The sequence below is a fragment of the Varanus komodoensis genome, unplaced genomic scaffold (assembly GCF_004798865.1).
Source record: "Varanus komodoensis strain SLA01 unplaced genomic scaffold, ASM479886v1 scaffold7_1, whole genome shotgun sequence".
In the NCBI taxonomy this organism is placed as follows: domain Eukaryota; kingdom Metazoa; phylum Chordata; class Lepidosauria; order Squamata; family Varanidae; genus Varanus; species Varanus komodoensis.
The window spans coordinates 17646986-17664162 of NW_025336479.1; the positions used below are offsets into that span (position 1 = coordinate 17646986).

Here is a 17177-nt window from a genome sequence, read left to right on the forward strand (position 1 = left end):
GAAGATGTCTGAAATATTTCAGATGCCTGAGGGAGCAAGTTTATAACTTTCAAAGAAGCAGATTCTCAATCTTACACTGATATAATAACTATATGAAAGCAAAATGCTTTCCCTATTATAAAAAAAATAAAAAGAGGGTGTGTAAATATAGTCTTGTCAATTAAGTTTTGCTTTGATGTGTAAGATTGCCACACAGTTTTATCTGAAATTACACTGCTAAATATATATATATACACACACACACTGGAATCTGACTGTCATCTGCTTTGATTGGCTTTTGTCTTCCAGGACCTTGGGCCACTAGAAACAACAGCATAGATAGTGGGGAGGCCGAGATCGGACGGAGGGTCAGTCAGGAAGTACCACAAGGAGTATTCTGGAGATCACAAATCCATATCATACAGCCCCAATTCCTGAAATTCAATATCTCCTTAGGGAAAGATGCTCTTTTTGCTGTCTATATAAGAAGAGGACTCCCTCCATCACATGTTCAGGTACTGTATTCAAGATGTTTCATGGGGAAAATATGGTTATTACAACAGCTTGGTGGTTATTACAACAGCTCTCTTGTTACCTGAGTTCTTGCTCTACAAACCTTATTTCTGCAAGGATTGTGTTAGTATCTGTGCCCCCACTGCACTGACTGCTGCCTGTAAGGGTTAGAAAATTCTCTGTGATAAAATTACATCATTTCTATTGTATTACTCGGCTTGATAAGGGAGGGAGTGGGAAGAGGATATGTGAGTTGCTGTTTCCCTCAGTCATGGTGCATCTCCTGTCAATTTTATTTCTGGCATAAGTGAGCCTTTGCAGAAAATAAGGATATTTATTATTTGTGTCCCAATTCACTTCAGTGTATGTTAATTCTTAGTAATATTCATATAGATCTTTCTGGATGTTCTTATTTTGAAGAAAAAATTACCAGCCGGAAATTGAGTTCCATCCTCTTAGCATAGCTCAGACATAGCAGATCCATAATGCACATTCTGTCCTGGGATTTTACTTGATTGTTGCCTTGAATAAGTTTTTAAATCCACAAATCTTTGCTTAAGCTTCCTCCTGAGTGTGGTTGTGCCCTGCAGGAGTCTATCGTTCCCATGCTCCTCAAACAAAAGCTTCAGTCCTTCTTTTATCCTGGCATGAGTTAGCAATATTCACCTATTTCAATAATCAGAAATTTATGCAGAGCTCTAAATCTTGTCCATAGGGAAACACAGCTGGGCAGCATCCAGCGATTACCTAATGTGGAGCTGGGAACAAGCACTCAGTCTGTTCCATATCAGAATGAAAGCAGCAATAAAAGCATTTTGTTGCATCTCAATAGATTAATAGAAATAATCTGAAATTGACATTAGATGATGTCCTAAAGTTGAAATTGAAAATTCCACATTCCTGCAGTTTAAAACTTAATCTGTGAAAACAGCATAAAACTTCACTTGACAGGTTATCACTGACGAGTGGTGATATGCCAAAGCAAGTAAAACCCTTTGTGGGAACAAGTCAATAATCAGAAAATTAGCTACATGATTAACCTGAGACTATGAAGATGCCGTTCCAGTCTGAAAGCCCCACTGAGATTGAAGCTTCTCTGTATTACTGTTTAGCAAATATTTCAAGAGCCTAGTTTAGTCAGTCAAATTGATGGAACCACATTGCTATTCAGAAGCAGTTTTGTGTAGTTCTGTAGATAGGAAATGAAGTTTCAGAGGACAACGGACTCGAGAAATGCTCGTGTATGTGGCATGTGAGCTTAGAACAAAAGAATGGAGAACTATCTTAGACAAAGTCTGATAGTTTTGTGCATAATAGTATTATTGTGTAATGATGCCCAACATACTTAAGTATTGTTCTTAAACATGCTCCATTTTCACTCATTTAATTGATCATTTATTGAAAATAAGCAAACTTTTCAGCAGTTATTATGCATGCATATTCAAGAAAAGGTGGTTTCCTTTACAACAGCAGAACATTCAAAATAACAAGATGAGGAAATTTCACAAAAGTACTGTTAGCAGTGCTTAGGCCAATTAATTCACAGGGCATATGTTTCTGCTATTAAGTGACTGGGTTTGCGTAGTCAGGGAGGGAGAATAGGCCATGGTACCTTTCCCCCCTCCCTGGGTGTGCCTGTCATAAGCCACCTAATTAGCATAATTACCCTCACTGGGTACATGTTGTTGTCATGTCCAAACCTAGGGAGGGTGATGGTTTAGAGTGCTTTGTACACCACCCCAGGTTGCCTACCTTTGCCAGGTACAGATACCATGAAAATCCATGCCAACATGCTGATAATGCCGATGAAGCAACTCTTGACCAGCATGTATGGATGATCATGTGAACCTATCAGTGACTTCTCTGGATGTGGCAGGATAATGCCTTTCCCTAGACAAGATATACCATCCACTCTTTGAGTGAGAAGTAGGAATAATGGGGTGGGGAGAAATGGGTCGTTTCGAGAAGTGTTCATTTGATTCATAAGCATATTGAAATTTTAATATGCGACTCTTCCGTTCTTCATTCCAATCAGAACAGTGTAATCTCTGTCATGTGGCCAATTTTGTACTGTGTGCAATATCCATTATTTCATTTGCACACATTTACATGGTAGTCACATTATGTATCAAATGACTGGTGGGTGAATAACCTTCAAAGTGGATGTTTATAAAGAGCTCATTTTAACATGTTTGGCAAACATTCTCCCTCGCCCCCTCAGTACATCTTGTTCAAGGGCAGTCAGACGTGAGTTCATCTACAAACACTTAGATGTAGGCTGTAGCTACGTGTTATTCAGCTGAATCTCACATAGCAGCAGACCTATTAAAAGACCAAGTAATATGAAATGCCATGTTCCTAGTATATTGGAGACCAACTTAAGGTACACCCCAATACAAGATTAGAGAGAAAAATAGCCTGCAGCTCCCAGGATGTCTCATTTGGCTATGCTGGCTGGGCCATAGCACCATGTCCTTAGACAGCTACTGAGGATATAGATATTTTAAGGTAGTTTTGCTAAACTTTCTTCCAGCACAAGTTGAGAAAGTTGAAAGGTTGTCACTTTATTTGTCACTTTAGAGGGGGGAAGCAGTATGCCCTAAGGTAATCTTCCTATGAGTGTTTGCATGAAAGAAGGGGGATATGGAATGACAGGGCTGGGGGCGGGGGAGGAGGAAGCAAAAGAAAAGGAATAACTTGACTGATAGAGAGCTTCAGATACTGCCTACCCTGTAGAGACAGTTTAAACATTCAAAGAAAGCAACAAAAGACGAGAAAAGATCAATCATGCCCACCCACACAACCCTTTCACTTTTGTTGTAACATGGGACTTCGGATGTCCAAGGAGAAAAGTTATTTGCTATTTTAAAGGTTCAAAATGCCTCATAATGGTATGTATTAGCTTGAAATACTTCACTGTATTCTGCACTTTTGTAATTAGTATTTGACACTTCAAAACCCCACAAAAATTAAATGGCAATAGAGCCCATTAAGGGCAAAATGAAGGCATAAATACTAAAAAGCAAAGCGATGTAAAATCAGGTAATTCCTGGGCACAGCACTCAGCATTTAATGGTAGCATCATGCACAGCTTCATCTCAGGCTCTGGGAAACATTTGATTGCACTTGTTTCTGCTGTATCAACAGCTGCGTCTGAGAAGCAGTAGACACCAGATTGTGACTAAAAGGCTATATCTCTATATAGCCATTCCTGTAAAGCAAGCTAAATTTTAGCAGTAAGGCTGTGCTTGAAGCAGGAGGGGAAAGGGGAAGTAACATCCTTTTGTAGGTGGTGAGATAGTTTCAGAGTGTTAGGAGAAAAAGTGGGCTAGGGCAGGGCAGACCCGGTTATGTCCTCCTGAAAAAGGAAGTGAAATGGCATCCCACTCCATGCAAATCGATTTTGAATACTGCAGCAAGCCAGATTAAAAAGAGATGTAGTAACAGTAAGCCATAATGAGTTAAGGTTAAGGCATCCCCATACACAAAGATGTGTTGCATAATCAAAATGGGCCTTCATCATATTAACAAGAGCCTTGATATCTTTGTAAATCTACAGTCAAGGATGCAATCCATAAAGACTGATTCTTTTACAAACACTTAACCTTTTGTTTCTGATTACATATGTACCCTTACTTAAGTGGGAAGTAGTTAAAAGCAAGGTAAAGTCAACTAGAATCAATTAGAATTAAATGTTCTTTTTCAATTTTGAGATTTCTAGACGGGTCAGATCTCAATATATTCAAAGGCATAAATACTGTGTGGACAGAGTCTCCCCAGTTTCTTCCTGATTACCACAAATACAGTTATTTTCTTGCATCATGTGGTCCAGATCCCATACTTTATCCACCTACTTGTAGCTTTAGGGAAAATGTGACATTTTCAGCAAGAACATTTTATAAAAACAATTCATTATAAAAGCATATTATATCAGAAGATCAATAGAGCAGAAAAATGCAAAGTAATGAGCCGGCTGGCCAAGTGGTGAATCAGACCTAGAGTTTCTGTCTGTGGCTGATTTACTTTAACAATAAAGGCAAAGCACCTTTTGACTGAATTCATTAGCTAAATTTTATGGAGCACCAAAACTGATTAAAAAAATCAGTTCATCCCACATTCTTTGGTGCTTGTGTGCTTCTGTCCCAGTATGGAAGTTCCAAGCACTGCCAGTTATCACAGGATATGGAGAGGAATATTTCTCCATACTCAAAAAGCTGCTCTACTCAAATAAGCAGTTTACTGATGAGGGAGGTAAATCAGGCAAGATTACAGATTGGCTACAAGCAGGAACTTCTGCAAACCCTGATCGCCTTTCCTTATTGTTACATTTCTCATTTAAGTAGGCCATTCCGTATATGTGATCATTTGAGCACATATATAAAACAGCAGCTGAGATCAAATATGAGCCACTTTAAACTTGCATGCAATCAATCAAGGAAAGCAGTTCTAAGGATGTATATTTAAGAGAAGAATGCAAATTTCATCTTTCCTCTGGAATTTTGCTCTAGGGCAAATCTGTTAAGAGTTTCACTAGCAACCCAAGCAGAAAGAAGGAAATACATTCCCAAAATGCTTAACATGGATGTGTTCACACCTTACATTTGTGAGAGAGAGAGTGGGGAAGCATTCATAATCTTAAAATTTCCTGCCATGAATTTTGTAGAAATTTCCCATCCACTGTACCACCTACCATAAATTTTGCATAATTTTTGCAATATTGCCCACTGATTTCTTTCTTAACTTTCTTACACATCTGATATGTAGCAACAGAAACCAGTAAAGGAAATGACAAGCACACATTTGGTGGCTGACTGCTATTTAGCCAACCACACTCATCTCTCTTCCCTTGTCAGTGTCTTCATCAATTTCATGTTCCATTTCAGTGCTTCTCATAGTAGCAAACACCTTAAAAATGTAAAAGGTATTTGGCATTACACCAAAGTAAGATCACCCCCAAAGTGCCTTTTCCTGAAGCCACACACCACTTTTGGCTTCCCTACCTTATCCTTGCTGTGTCATGGCCAGTGATCATGAGAATTATAACAGATTGCAAAGAGGAGATAATTTTCCAAGCCCAAACAAAGGAATGCATTCATAAGTTGGTTTTTTTAATGAGCCATTGTGTTGTCATACAAGAGGGAAAGACTGCCTGTCCATTATTCAGCCAGGTATACTTGTATCCTCTGCTTTTGTCAATGACCTTGTCAGTTTTATCCTCGCTTTCAGTGATTCCTTTGTTAGTGAAGTCCTTTATTTTTAAAGGCTTTTCCACATTACACTCAAAGCATTTTCTCTTCTGTAGTCACCAGCCACTTTTCGTGCCCCCTCCCTTGTACTAGTCATATCTGGTCCACTGGTTTCCATTGCTAGCTGTCAGTTATACATGAAAGAGCAGATGGCAAAAAAGAAATAATTTTCCAACTTGTATAAATGTGGGAACTCATTTGCAAGCTTATACCAAACAACAAAACAAAACAAAAACCCCAAGCTATTTCACAAGAGCAAAAGACCACACGTCTGGTATTTAGCCAAGCATACTCCTGCCCCCACTCTTGTCAGTATCCTTGTCAACTTCATCCTCCATTTTGGTACTTTCTTGCTAGCATATACCTTTTTTAACATGTTGCATCACCTTATGCTAAAGTAAGAACACCTGTCACTTAAGCACTTCCTCTCTCATAGCCACCAGCCACTTGTCCTTATCAATTTCATCTTCCACTTCAGCACTTTCCTTCCCAGAAAACACCTTTTTGATTTTGAAGCCTGTTTTTATTTCCCTCTTGCAATCTGAAGCAGAGTTGCCCTCATCAGACAGCCAATACAGAAAGGCTGCTTCCCTACGCAGGGAACTTTTTTAAAGGCAGCTTCACATTACACTGAAGTAAACACACCTGAAAAATTGGTGTCCTGTAACAGCAGGGGGTTGGACCTGGTGGCCTTCATGGCCTCTTCTAACTCTACTGTTCTATGATCTGCCTCTAAAGCTCCACCCTGAGACTGAGAAGGGATGAAAATCAATGGTGCTGCCACCAGAAAGATAAAAGGAGCAGCAGAGGTTTTCCCACTCTTGCTAGCCAGCTCTCTGGCTGTTCCTGTTGACTCATGAAAAAAATCAACCTGCCAAGCTTAGCCATAAGGAAAAGCCATCCTGAGATGGGGGCTATTTGAAACAACCCTAGTAAAGCCATACTTTCTCATGAAGTTATCCATGATGGGAAACCCACTCCAGGTTTGGACATCACAGTAAGTCATTCTGTAGCCACCCATGATCGCATCTACCATGGTTTAACATTATGTCCCTGGATGTTTCCATTGTGCAATTATCCTGCCTCAAACACAGAGTTTTATTAGGGAGTCCAGATGACATTCTATTTGCAATACTCTTAAGTCTTTCCATCACATCTTTCACCTTTTCTCTTGATGAAATGGAACTTGTTAAAGAGGGAAAGATGGAAGAACTACATGACAACTTTTGGCTGGTAGTGCTAGTAACTGGGAACATTATTGAACCAATGTAAACTGCCGCTGAATTGCTTGAGGTAGATTCAGAAAATAACACGTGATGAGATCCTCTTATAAACAGGTTGCCTGAGATGGTTGCATAATAAATGGACTCTGCAGTCCCCAAAATTGTTATGAAAAGCACAAAAAGTGGGGCATAAGGAGCAAAATTGGATCCTTGTGTATAAACTTGCCACTGTGAATTCATTGTTCACAAATCAAAGCAGAGAGTTTCCCACTGGCACAATGCACGTAATAAACTCCATGCCAGACACCTTGGAAATGTGTTTAAGCCCCCTCAAAAACTGGCAAAAGACAAAGACACTGCGGACATACATGCAGTCAGGCTGTTTTCCATTCATTGCCAGCAATACGCATTACCTCTAAAACAAATCTGGCCACTGTCATTGGAGAATGGATCATATTTAAAAAGGCACTGTAGCACAAGAAAAGCAGGTATCTCTTTTTCACCTTGTCATTAAAATTAGAGCAGGTAGAAATTCTATGAATCTGACTTTCCAGTTCTCAGCAATGGGCTGGACCAATAACTTGCATTCATTTGAGCTTACATTCCTTTTGCATGACTTCACTGTTTTCACTTACTAGCGAGCTTTGCATTTATGTGATAGCTTGCTAGTTTCACTTCTAAATCAAATATTTGATTCTCATAAATCTGAAACTTGCTATCATCCCAGTTATTGTATGGCTTAACACATTTGGAGTGACAGTGACTACAATGATGGTAACAAAACCCTTGTACATTTCATATGAAGTACAGGAAGAAGCAAAGTACATGAGATAGTATGCCAGCAAGTTACCTTTCCCCAGGTTTCTATTATGCACATACATTAAAAAGGCCTTTTCAATAGGACAGCTCTAAGGAGCTGCCTGTTTAGCAGCAGCATAGTTTAACCTGCAGTGAAAGTCACCTGCATTCTCTCAGTCACACTTGTAGTTGCAGGACGAGACCAGGTCCCTGCAGCTACAGCCACTTCAAACCACTTTAGCTCCTCTGTGTGCTGTCCCTCTTCGATCCTACCTACTGCTGTGCCTGCCTGCTGTCTGAGATAGAATCAGCGTCAGACGCAGGGGAGGCAGAAGAGTCTGCCAACACAATCCAAGCAGAGCAGCGTGTCGCCCATGAGAAATGTCAGCTTTTATTGCTATGCCGTTCCATGCTGACCCTCTGTGAGCAAACCTTCCAAAGAGCAATGCACTCTGTTTTTCCAAAGGTGTTATCCCAATCAGGGTATTTTCCAAAAGACTAACGAGGGTGTCTTTAACCTTCTGCTCCTCCTGACAAATACATTTTAATAACATTTTTTCCAAGTGGATTAAAGGCCTGATATATTGAAAAGGCTGTGTGCTTTTCATTCTTAGGTTCATGTTAACACATGTGTTGGAGTCCACCTATTTTAGTGCTGTCCTAGTTCTCACTGAGCTGATAAACCTTTGTCTGGGCTGTTCTGTTTCAGACAGGAGGTGGAGGCTCCTATGACTGAGTGTTCCTCCACACCAAGTGGAAAAACACATCCACATCTGAAACTGTTATGTCAGGGAGACAACTAGGCTAGAATCCATCTTGTTGCCACTTAGTTCTCTATGTGAACAGATTTTTGAACTTTCAGCCATGTAAGCCTCACCTGCAGTCTGAAGGGGTCCAGCCCAGACACAGGTTTACCCAAAATCAGTCCCAGTAGACCAGTCTAGGAAATTAGACTGATCTACACTTAGGTCACTATCAAAGCACTGGGACATGATGTATACATGAAAGTTGCTACCTGAGAACCATGTTGGTTTCATGGTGCTGAAAATAGTTCTGGAGAACAATTTTGTTTCCCATTTTAAGAGCTAAATTAGAATTAAGTATTACTAAAGTATTACTAAATCCAAGCAACAATTGTGAAACTGGAGACATGTCAAAGATTTGAAGTCACTGAATATGCAAAGAATTGAATGACTTTCGCTTTGATTTTGAAACCCATTCGGTTTGTGCATGCTGGCATTACAGTTCACATACAGTTATGGTAACTTTATTGAGCTTCTACGTCTTCTTCTCAGACACATCTATCTATCTCTAACTGCAGCTATAAAGATAAATGTGTCTGAAAAGATACATTTGACACATTTTCATAGTTGACTTGTTATATGACTATTAACATTCTAGATACGGTTTCTTTTGTGTGTTTCTTAAAATTGTAGCCATAAAAAGGGTACAAGCTATCAGGTTGCCAGACACTATAAGGATTGTGCACATTAATGACACCTCAGCTATTTGCATGTGTGCTATTCTCAGCTTGGATCAATTGCTGATGACTAGATGGTTCTGTCTGTGGTCAGGCTTTATTCATTTCATGCATCTACAGTTTTTTCAAAGTGGTTTGTGTTTCTTTGATATGGGCCAGTAGTACAGATGCATTTCTATGACAAGACCCTAAGCTATTAGGACTCTCAACTCTCTGTTGGAATTCCTACATAATTGCTGATATGCCCAATTCAGTTGCAATGGGTTATAGAACTACCTACACAAAACTCTTGTTTGAGAGCTAGTTCCAGGTGTTGAACTTGAGCTGGGGCTTTATTGTTATTCCTCAGCTACCTGATTCATTCAGATAACATGTAGGAAGCTATGTATTGCTGCTGCTGCTGCTGCTGCTACATTGAATTTGTATCTCACCTTTTTCCCTCTTGTGATAAATGCATGTCTTGAGCAATCCGGTGAGCTGTTAAGTTTGCCACTCTGTCTATGGAGTGCTGGACTGGATGGACCTTTGGTCTGATCCTGCATGGCTTTTCTTGTGTTTTGATTGTTCTGTAAAGTTGCACTCCTAAGCAAAGTTACACAGGAGTAAGTTTCATTGACATACAGCCCATGTTTTTGAATAAACATACTTGGGAATTTTTTCTGTTAATGCTAGAGCAAATTCATGAATGAGAATGCAGTCTTGAGTTTTGGGATTTGTTAGCTTGTGAGGTCAAGAAGGTGCCCACTCTCTTAATTATCATAGGGGCCATATCTTTCCCACAACTACCATTCCACCCACAGAAAATTCTGCTGGCAGCAGGGTCAGGCCAGCCTTGGATCTACTGGATGCAAAGCCCTGCAGCTTCTCCAAGGTGCCAGTTTTTTTTGGCTCCTCAGCTTCGCCAACATGGAGCTTGCATAGGAGAAAAGAAAATGAAAAATTATCCTGCTTCCACCCTGCTTCCACCCTGGCAAGCTTGAAGCAGCAGGGCTTGGAATTCAGTGGCCTATCTGTTATGCTTTTCCTTCTAGACTCCACTTGGATTGCTTGGTGACTTGCTGTTGTGCTTGCCGGAAAACTGAGTTGAGAAAATTATTGGGAAACTGCTCACAAGAAAAGAGAGTTGGACGAAAGGCTCCCCATATTGTTCTCCCAAAAATTTGGTGGCAAATTATTACCTTTCCCATTGTCTAGTTGCATTGCACAATCAGTGGTTTACACTAATGAAATGTGATTAGTGCTAAAACTGGGGCATAACTAAATACTACTCTTAGAACCCCTGTATATGCAGTTGTTCCTTTTGTCACATGTTACTGCTCTTTTCCTAAGGTATTCCAGATTGCACTAGAAAGAATACCCTAGACTAGACATAACTGCAGTGAAGTGTGGAATATTGAAACATACTATGTAATACAATATGAACTTGATAAAATACTTAATATGAATGTTCATGTTGAAGGTAACACTTTTATACATGAAGTTGCTTATTGTTGCAATATAAACATATAACACAGTGCTTTTCTTATCCTTCTGCCCTATAGTATGATTTTATGGAACGTTTGGATGGGAAAGAGAAATGGAGTGTGGTGGAGTCCCCACGAGAGCGTCGAAGTATCCAAACTCTTGTTCAGAATGAAGCTGTATTTGTTCAGTACCTGGATGTGGGGTTGTGGCACCTTGCCTTTTACAATGATGGCAAAGATAAAGAAGTGGTATCTTTCAATACGGTTATCTTGGGTATGTATGTCTTGGCTGTGGTCTTTGGAAAAAGGAGGAAACAGCATTCCCTGCCCTTCATGTGTGTCCATGCCGCAATCCCAAAAATATTTACTTGTGAAGGAGCTCCTTTGAAATCAGGAGAACTTACTTTCAAGTAAACATGACAAAGTTGCTTCAGATGTTACCGCACGAGCAGTATCCAGCAGGTTGCTTATATGCCAACAGATTCTTTTCCACCCCACCAATTCCATTGTGTGAGAGGCAGTTCTACCAATAGCATTATGAAAGAGGGATGTACCAATTCTTCAAGGAAAATGTTTGATTTCCTAGGGGAAACTGCAGAAGGAATGGAAAGCGCTAAAGCACTTTTGCACAAGTGGTAAAGGCTGCTTATGCTATGCCCAGTTGGATTTTACCCCACGTGAATGTAATCAGACACATCTCTAATGTCTGAAAAGGAATTTATGAATTTACATATAATCCCTGCTAAATATCCTTTTTGACAGGGCATTTGGAAAGCATTTATTCATAGGGTCACCATAAGTTGGATGGCACATAACATAGTTGCCTTTTTTAGAATATATTTTTATTATGCTGGCAATATTTAAAATAAACCAAATTAGATGAATGCTTATATAGTAGTCACATGGGAAAATATTGCTAGCAATATTGCTTTTGTATTTTTATTTTATACCAGTATAACTCTTCTAATTAACCCTTTATCTGGAAGTAGGTAAGATGTTGCAATAAATAACGTATTTGTGGGTGTACACATGCAAACATGTATTTGAAGTTTAATGATACACATACATGATATGCTTAGTTGCCCGATGTGCCACAAAACCTTCTAGTAATGCATGTTTGATAGCTTGATACATTGCCTTCCATACAGTTTTGTTGAAAAGTATTGCTTTAAGTACTGTGTATAAGAACATTGAAGTAACAGGTACAATATTTAGATAGACTTCTTGATCATGCAGTAACATTAATTGGGATGAAATGCAAATAAAAATACAGTATTTTATTTGGTTCAGAAGTCAGTCAGAGATTTTCAGGCTAAATACACATATAAATGTGAAAGATCATTTTATGCATGAAATAACTAGAAAATGTATATAGCCATTCTTTATAAATGAACAAGCTAATACTACAAAGGAGCTTTTCTTATCACCATTACTTTGATTGTTGTTTCAAATGCTGATGATGGTTATTGGCAGTGCCCTTTTATTCACTGGATGTTACTTTTTTCTTTGTGTTTCTATTGGCTCAAGAGCCAGAACAATAAAGGTAGTAGCATTTTCACCTTTTATACATTTTTGTGTATATATAAAGTGTGTATATGCACATATAGTCATAGAGGCATATATTCATGAGGTATCTAATTTATATAAATCAAACATAGATATATTTATCGCTTTGGTGTTTTAAATTCTATTTTTAAAATCAAAAAATTAATTGCAACTGTAGTGTAAGGAGTATATATATTGAGAATGTGCCCTTCAGATTGTATATTCGTGTTGATATCCATAGATGCTCATTAATGCATTTATTGAGAGCATGGATTTTTAATCTAATAGAAATAAATTAATATATTAATAAATTATGCAAATTATTTGTGTACAGTAGAGAGAAAATATGTCTGAAATACACTCTGTTCCATAGTGTATCCATTCAGCATTCACAACCCAATAAACCATAGTTAAACTATAGTGCAGGGTTTTCATATGATCATAGCCCACAATTCAAGAACAGCATATACTCAGTCCATACTCTTGGCTGATGATATGTTATGTGAGAAGAATGTCTGATTGATGCAAAAACTGGTTTATACATAACAGTGGCAAATAATATTATAATTAATCCATGCTGCACCTAAGTGGCTTCGGGTTTACATGGTCAGACTTCAGTCAACCTGGTTATAGCTTGCTTAGTGGCATCTGAACCTGGACTGTTTGAGTTATTTGTCATTAAACAAATCAAAGGTAGCTTACAATTAGTTTTACGTTAATTCTGGGTAAAATACCTCACAATTTACCATGGTAGTATGCAAACAGAGCCATTTCCAGTAACAGTAACAGCATTTAAAAGGGGGATCTTTGCTTTTAAGAGAAACATTACTGTTGGAACTAATTCTCTGTTGTGTACAATAGGGGAGTGTAAAAAAAGAAACTTATAATAGAGTGTGATTGGCCACACACACATAGAATTTACTGTTTATGATACAACCCAGAGCTGGTTTTTTTTGGGCTAGGCTTTTTGCCATAATCTTCAGGTGTAAATACTAGTTTGAACTATGCAGTGACGTATACTAACCCATCAGCAAGCCAGTCTCTGTGAAGTTAGTAGTGATATAAAGTGTGAAATAAAATCAATTCCAGCATTTCTTTAATAATGAAAATATTGCCATAGACCCTCTGTGTACTATATCATAAATGAGAAATAAAATCCAACATTGCATTTGTTGTTAAAAATTTAAGGCTACATTCCTATGCCTACATATATGGGAATGGGTCCCATTGATCTTAGTGAGGTATATCTCTGAATAGACATGGAGATGTTCTTCGTCGTGGCCTCTGTGCATCACACATATGGGGGTGCTGTGCCTGCGCAGTGCCTAGGCCGGAAGATTAGAAAGCTAATGGTTTTTGGCGGGAAAACTCCACTCCCCTCCCCCTTCGTGGTATAAATAGAGCGGAGTGTCTGCCATTTTGTTCAGTCTTTGCGACCACCGTTCACTGTGCCTCGTGCCTGTTAACATCCTCGCTAAGATCTTGAGTCCTTACTGTTCCTTTTGCTTTTATCCCTTCTTTAACTAATTCTTATATTCCAAGTTTATATTCCAAGTTTGTATATCCCTCTCTTTTTCTTCTTCTCAAAAAAAAAAAAAAACCAAAACAAAAAAAACTCAAAAATATTATCTTACCCTCTATCCTGTCATCTTTTCTTCTTTTTCCGTGATGGCGCAGCGAGTGGCCTTTTGCAAATGCACCGCATCCGGATCCAAAATGTCACCTGTGGATCCACATGATCTATGCCTCCTCTGCCTCGGCGAGGGGCATAGAACCGACAAGTGCGGCCATTGCTTGGCCTTTACCAAGCAAGCGCGGAAGAACAGGGAGAATCGTCTCCGCAAGCTCCTCTGGGACCAGGCCTTGATGCAATCGGACCAACTGCTCTTACGGCCTGGTTCCTCTTCAGCCGCACCGCCTCCTCCACGCTCCACCCCGACTGTGAGCGCTCCTCCGAAGCGTCCCGCTTCCACCGCTCCTCCTCAGCGTCCTTCGGCTGAAGGCGCTACTCCAGCAGAGACCCAGGTGCCGCCTTCTTCCCCAGCCAAAACACGGGAGAAGCGCAAGCACACGGGTTCAGATAAGCCTTCCGCTCGTAAAGTTCCGAGGAAGGAGAAGGCAGATAAACCCGCTCACAAGACCAAGAAACCCAATCGCCCCAAACACCGGGGCTCGGATTCATCTGTTTTTTTGGTACCGTCCGCTGCCACAGTACCGACCCCTTCAGGACCGGCCCTGCAACTTACTATGCAGGTAACACTGCCGGGATCCCCCAGGCCTCTCATTCGGCCTGAGAGCGTGCCGACCCAACAAGTGGAGGAGCCACTTTGGGAGTCTATCTCTGATGGCGAGATTAGAGACTCCCCACTGAGGGAACGGTATCCGACTCCAATGCCCACGACTGAGCCACCTGTGGGGTCACCTTTGCCTCCAAGGCGCTGCAGCCACTCGTCCGAACACCGGGGTGACGACTACAGGATGCACGGATATGGTGCCTTCCAGACTGGGGTGGCTATCAATCTTATTCGTACTACCCTCGGGATCGTGCATCTCCATCGGCCCCGAGAGATTTGCCTTTGACGGCCAGGCATGTGGAGAGGGGACGTCCAACCTCCCCAGAAAGGTCATCTTCGAGCGACTGTCTACTTTATTATCCGGACTCGGATGAATCTGAGGTTGACTCTACATCCCGCGATGTAGCAGTCGCCTCCCAAGGACCGGCATCGCCCGATGAGCCACATGTCTCCTTTACGGAGCTCATGTCCTGCCTCATCTGTTCACTAGAGATTGAGGCTAGTCAACAGCCAGGCCCATCCATGGATTGCTTCTATGATGTCGTGAGGGGAGAACAGTCCACGGCCATAATCCTGCCGCTTATTACCACACTTCGGCAGGCTATGGTCCAACCCTGGGATCAACCGGCCCAACCGCAAGCAACCTCCCATTGGTATGAGGCCATGTACAGAGTTCAGGAGAACGACATTCCGTTCCTGATTCACCATCCACGCCCGAACTCTGTTGTCATCGAATCCTCCCAGGGCAGGGAGTCAAGGGGACACACAGCCCCTCGCGACAAGGAAGGGAGGAAGATCGATATGCTCGCCCGCCAAGTCTATGCAGCCTCTGGACTCGGCGTATGCATATCTAACTATGAAGCAACACTGGCACGTTACCAGTATTTTATTATGCAAAGACTGGATAACGTTGCTTCCTCCCTTCCAGACCGCCAAGCCGAGCTTGCCAGGGTATTCATCAAGGAAGCTATGCAGATAGCAGTGCAGCAATTATCTACCGCACGACATCACGTAGATACCAATTCGAGAGCTCTCGTGAATGCCATCTCACTGCGCCAACACACATGACTTCGTAATTGCAATTTCCCCAACAAGATGAAACGGAGGATCGAGGAAATGCCATTCGACGGTACCGGGTTATTCCATCAGAAAACCGACCGCAAGTTAAAAGCGATACACGAATCGCGTATGACCGTGCCGCATGGAGCTTCCTCAACAGAGGCATAAGTGGCAAGGGCCTCGTTCCTCTTACCGTCCACAATTCTACCCTCGGCAACACTACCAACAAAGACAGCAATGGCGAAGACAACAGCCGCAGCAATGTTTCCCCCAGGGCCAGCGGCACTTCGACGCTGACAAACGTCCACATTGACGGTCCGGTCGAACCATTCTCTCTCTCCCCACACCACCTTTCCCTCTCCCTTTTGGGGACCGGCTCCAGGGTCAATTCCCCATTTGGGAGACCATTACATCTGATAGGTGGGTGTTGTCTATCATTCAGTTCGGATATAGGATAGAATTCGATGTCGTCCCTCCACCGTGTCCGATTCGATTTACATCTTCTTCATTGGTACTGTGTGAAGAAGTCTTTCAGTTGCTTCGCAAGGGCGCGATTCGACAACTATCCCTCTCAGAGGGATTGCACAGATTCTACTCCAGATACTTCACGGTCCTGAAAAGAGACGGTGGTCTTCGTCCGATTTTGGACTTATGGAATCTTAACAAATACATCAAAACAAAAAAGTTTCGGATGACCACTTTACAGAGTATTTTTCCGTTACTGAAGAGAGAGGATTTGTTTGCCTCCTTAGATTTGAAGGATGCTTATTTTCATATCGCTATCCATCCTTCACATAGACGTTTCCTGCATTTCACTGTTGGGCTCGACTTGTTTGAATATGCTGTGCTACCCTTTGGCCTGGCCACCGCACCTCGAGTTTTTACGAAGTGTATGGCACCAGTATGTGCACACTTACGGACAAGAGGAGTGCAAATATACTCATATTTAGACAACTGGCCAATTGTCTCCGAAACTAAACAAGGGCATCTGTCTGCAATACACATGACCTGCGCCTTGCTTGATGATCTTGGACTATGTATTAACCACGAAAAATCGTCGCTTATTCCCACGCAGGTCATCAACTTTATCAGGCATGTCTCGACTCCACCTGGGAAAGAGCTTTCCTCCCTCCGGACCGTCGCGCTACCTTATGTGCCCACATCCATCAAATCCGAACACTAGGAATGGTTCTGGCTATATCCATTCAGAGACTATTGGGGCACATGGCTGCTACAGTTGCCATTGTCCCATATGCCAGACTATGGATGCGGACCATGCAGCTGTTTTTCAACACGTCGTTTTGCCCACAGCGTGATTCTCCCAACAAACTGATCCGAATTCCATCTGTGATACTCTAATTTGGTGGACCATTCCAAGCAACCTGTCTGTCGGTGTCCCGTTCCAAACACCTCATCCAACGAAGACCCTGTATACAGACGTGTCGCTACTGGGATGGGGCGCAACATGTGCGGACCTTCGAGTTCAGGGAACTTGGAACCGACAGGAAGCAAGGAAGCACATCAACGTCCTCGAACTACAGGCGATTTTCAACGCCCTAAGGGCTTTCGAGACTGTC

General features: G+C 41.4%; 1 protein-coding gene across 1 annotated transcript in view; it reads left to right on the top strand.

Moving 5' to 3' along the window:
• Positions 1-17177, top strand: part of TENM2 (teneurin transmembrane protein 2) — a 730807-nt gene that overhangs the window by 575893 nt on the left and 137737 nt on the right. The window contains exons 8-11 of the mRNA XM_044454098.1: positions 289-494; positions 10781-10976; positions 14157-14342; positions 15637-15915. Of these exons, the coding sequence (XP_044310033.1) occupies positions 289-494; positions 10781-10976; positions 14157-14342; positions 15637-15915 (867 nt within the window). The remainder of the gene's footprint in view (positions 1-288; positions 495-10780; positions 10977-14156; positions 14343-15636; positions 15916-17177) is intronic.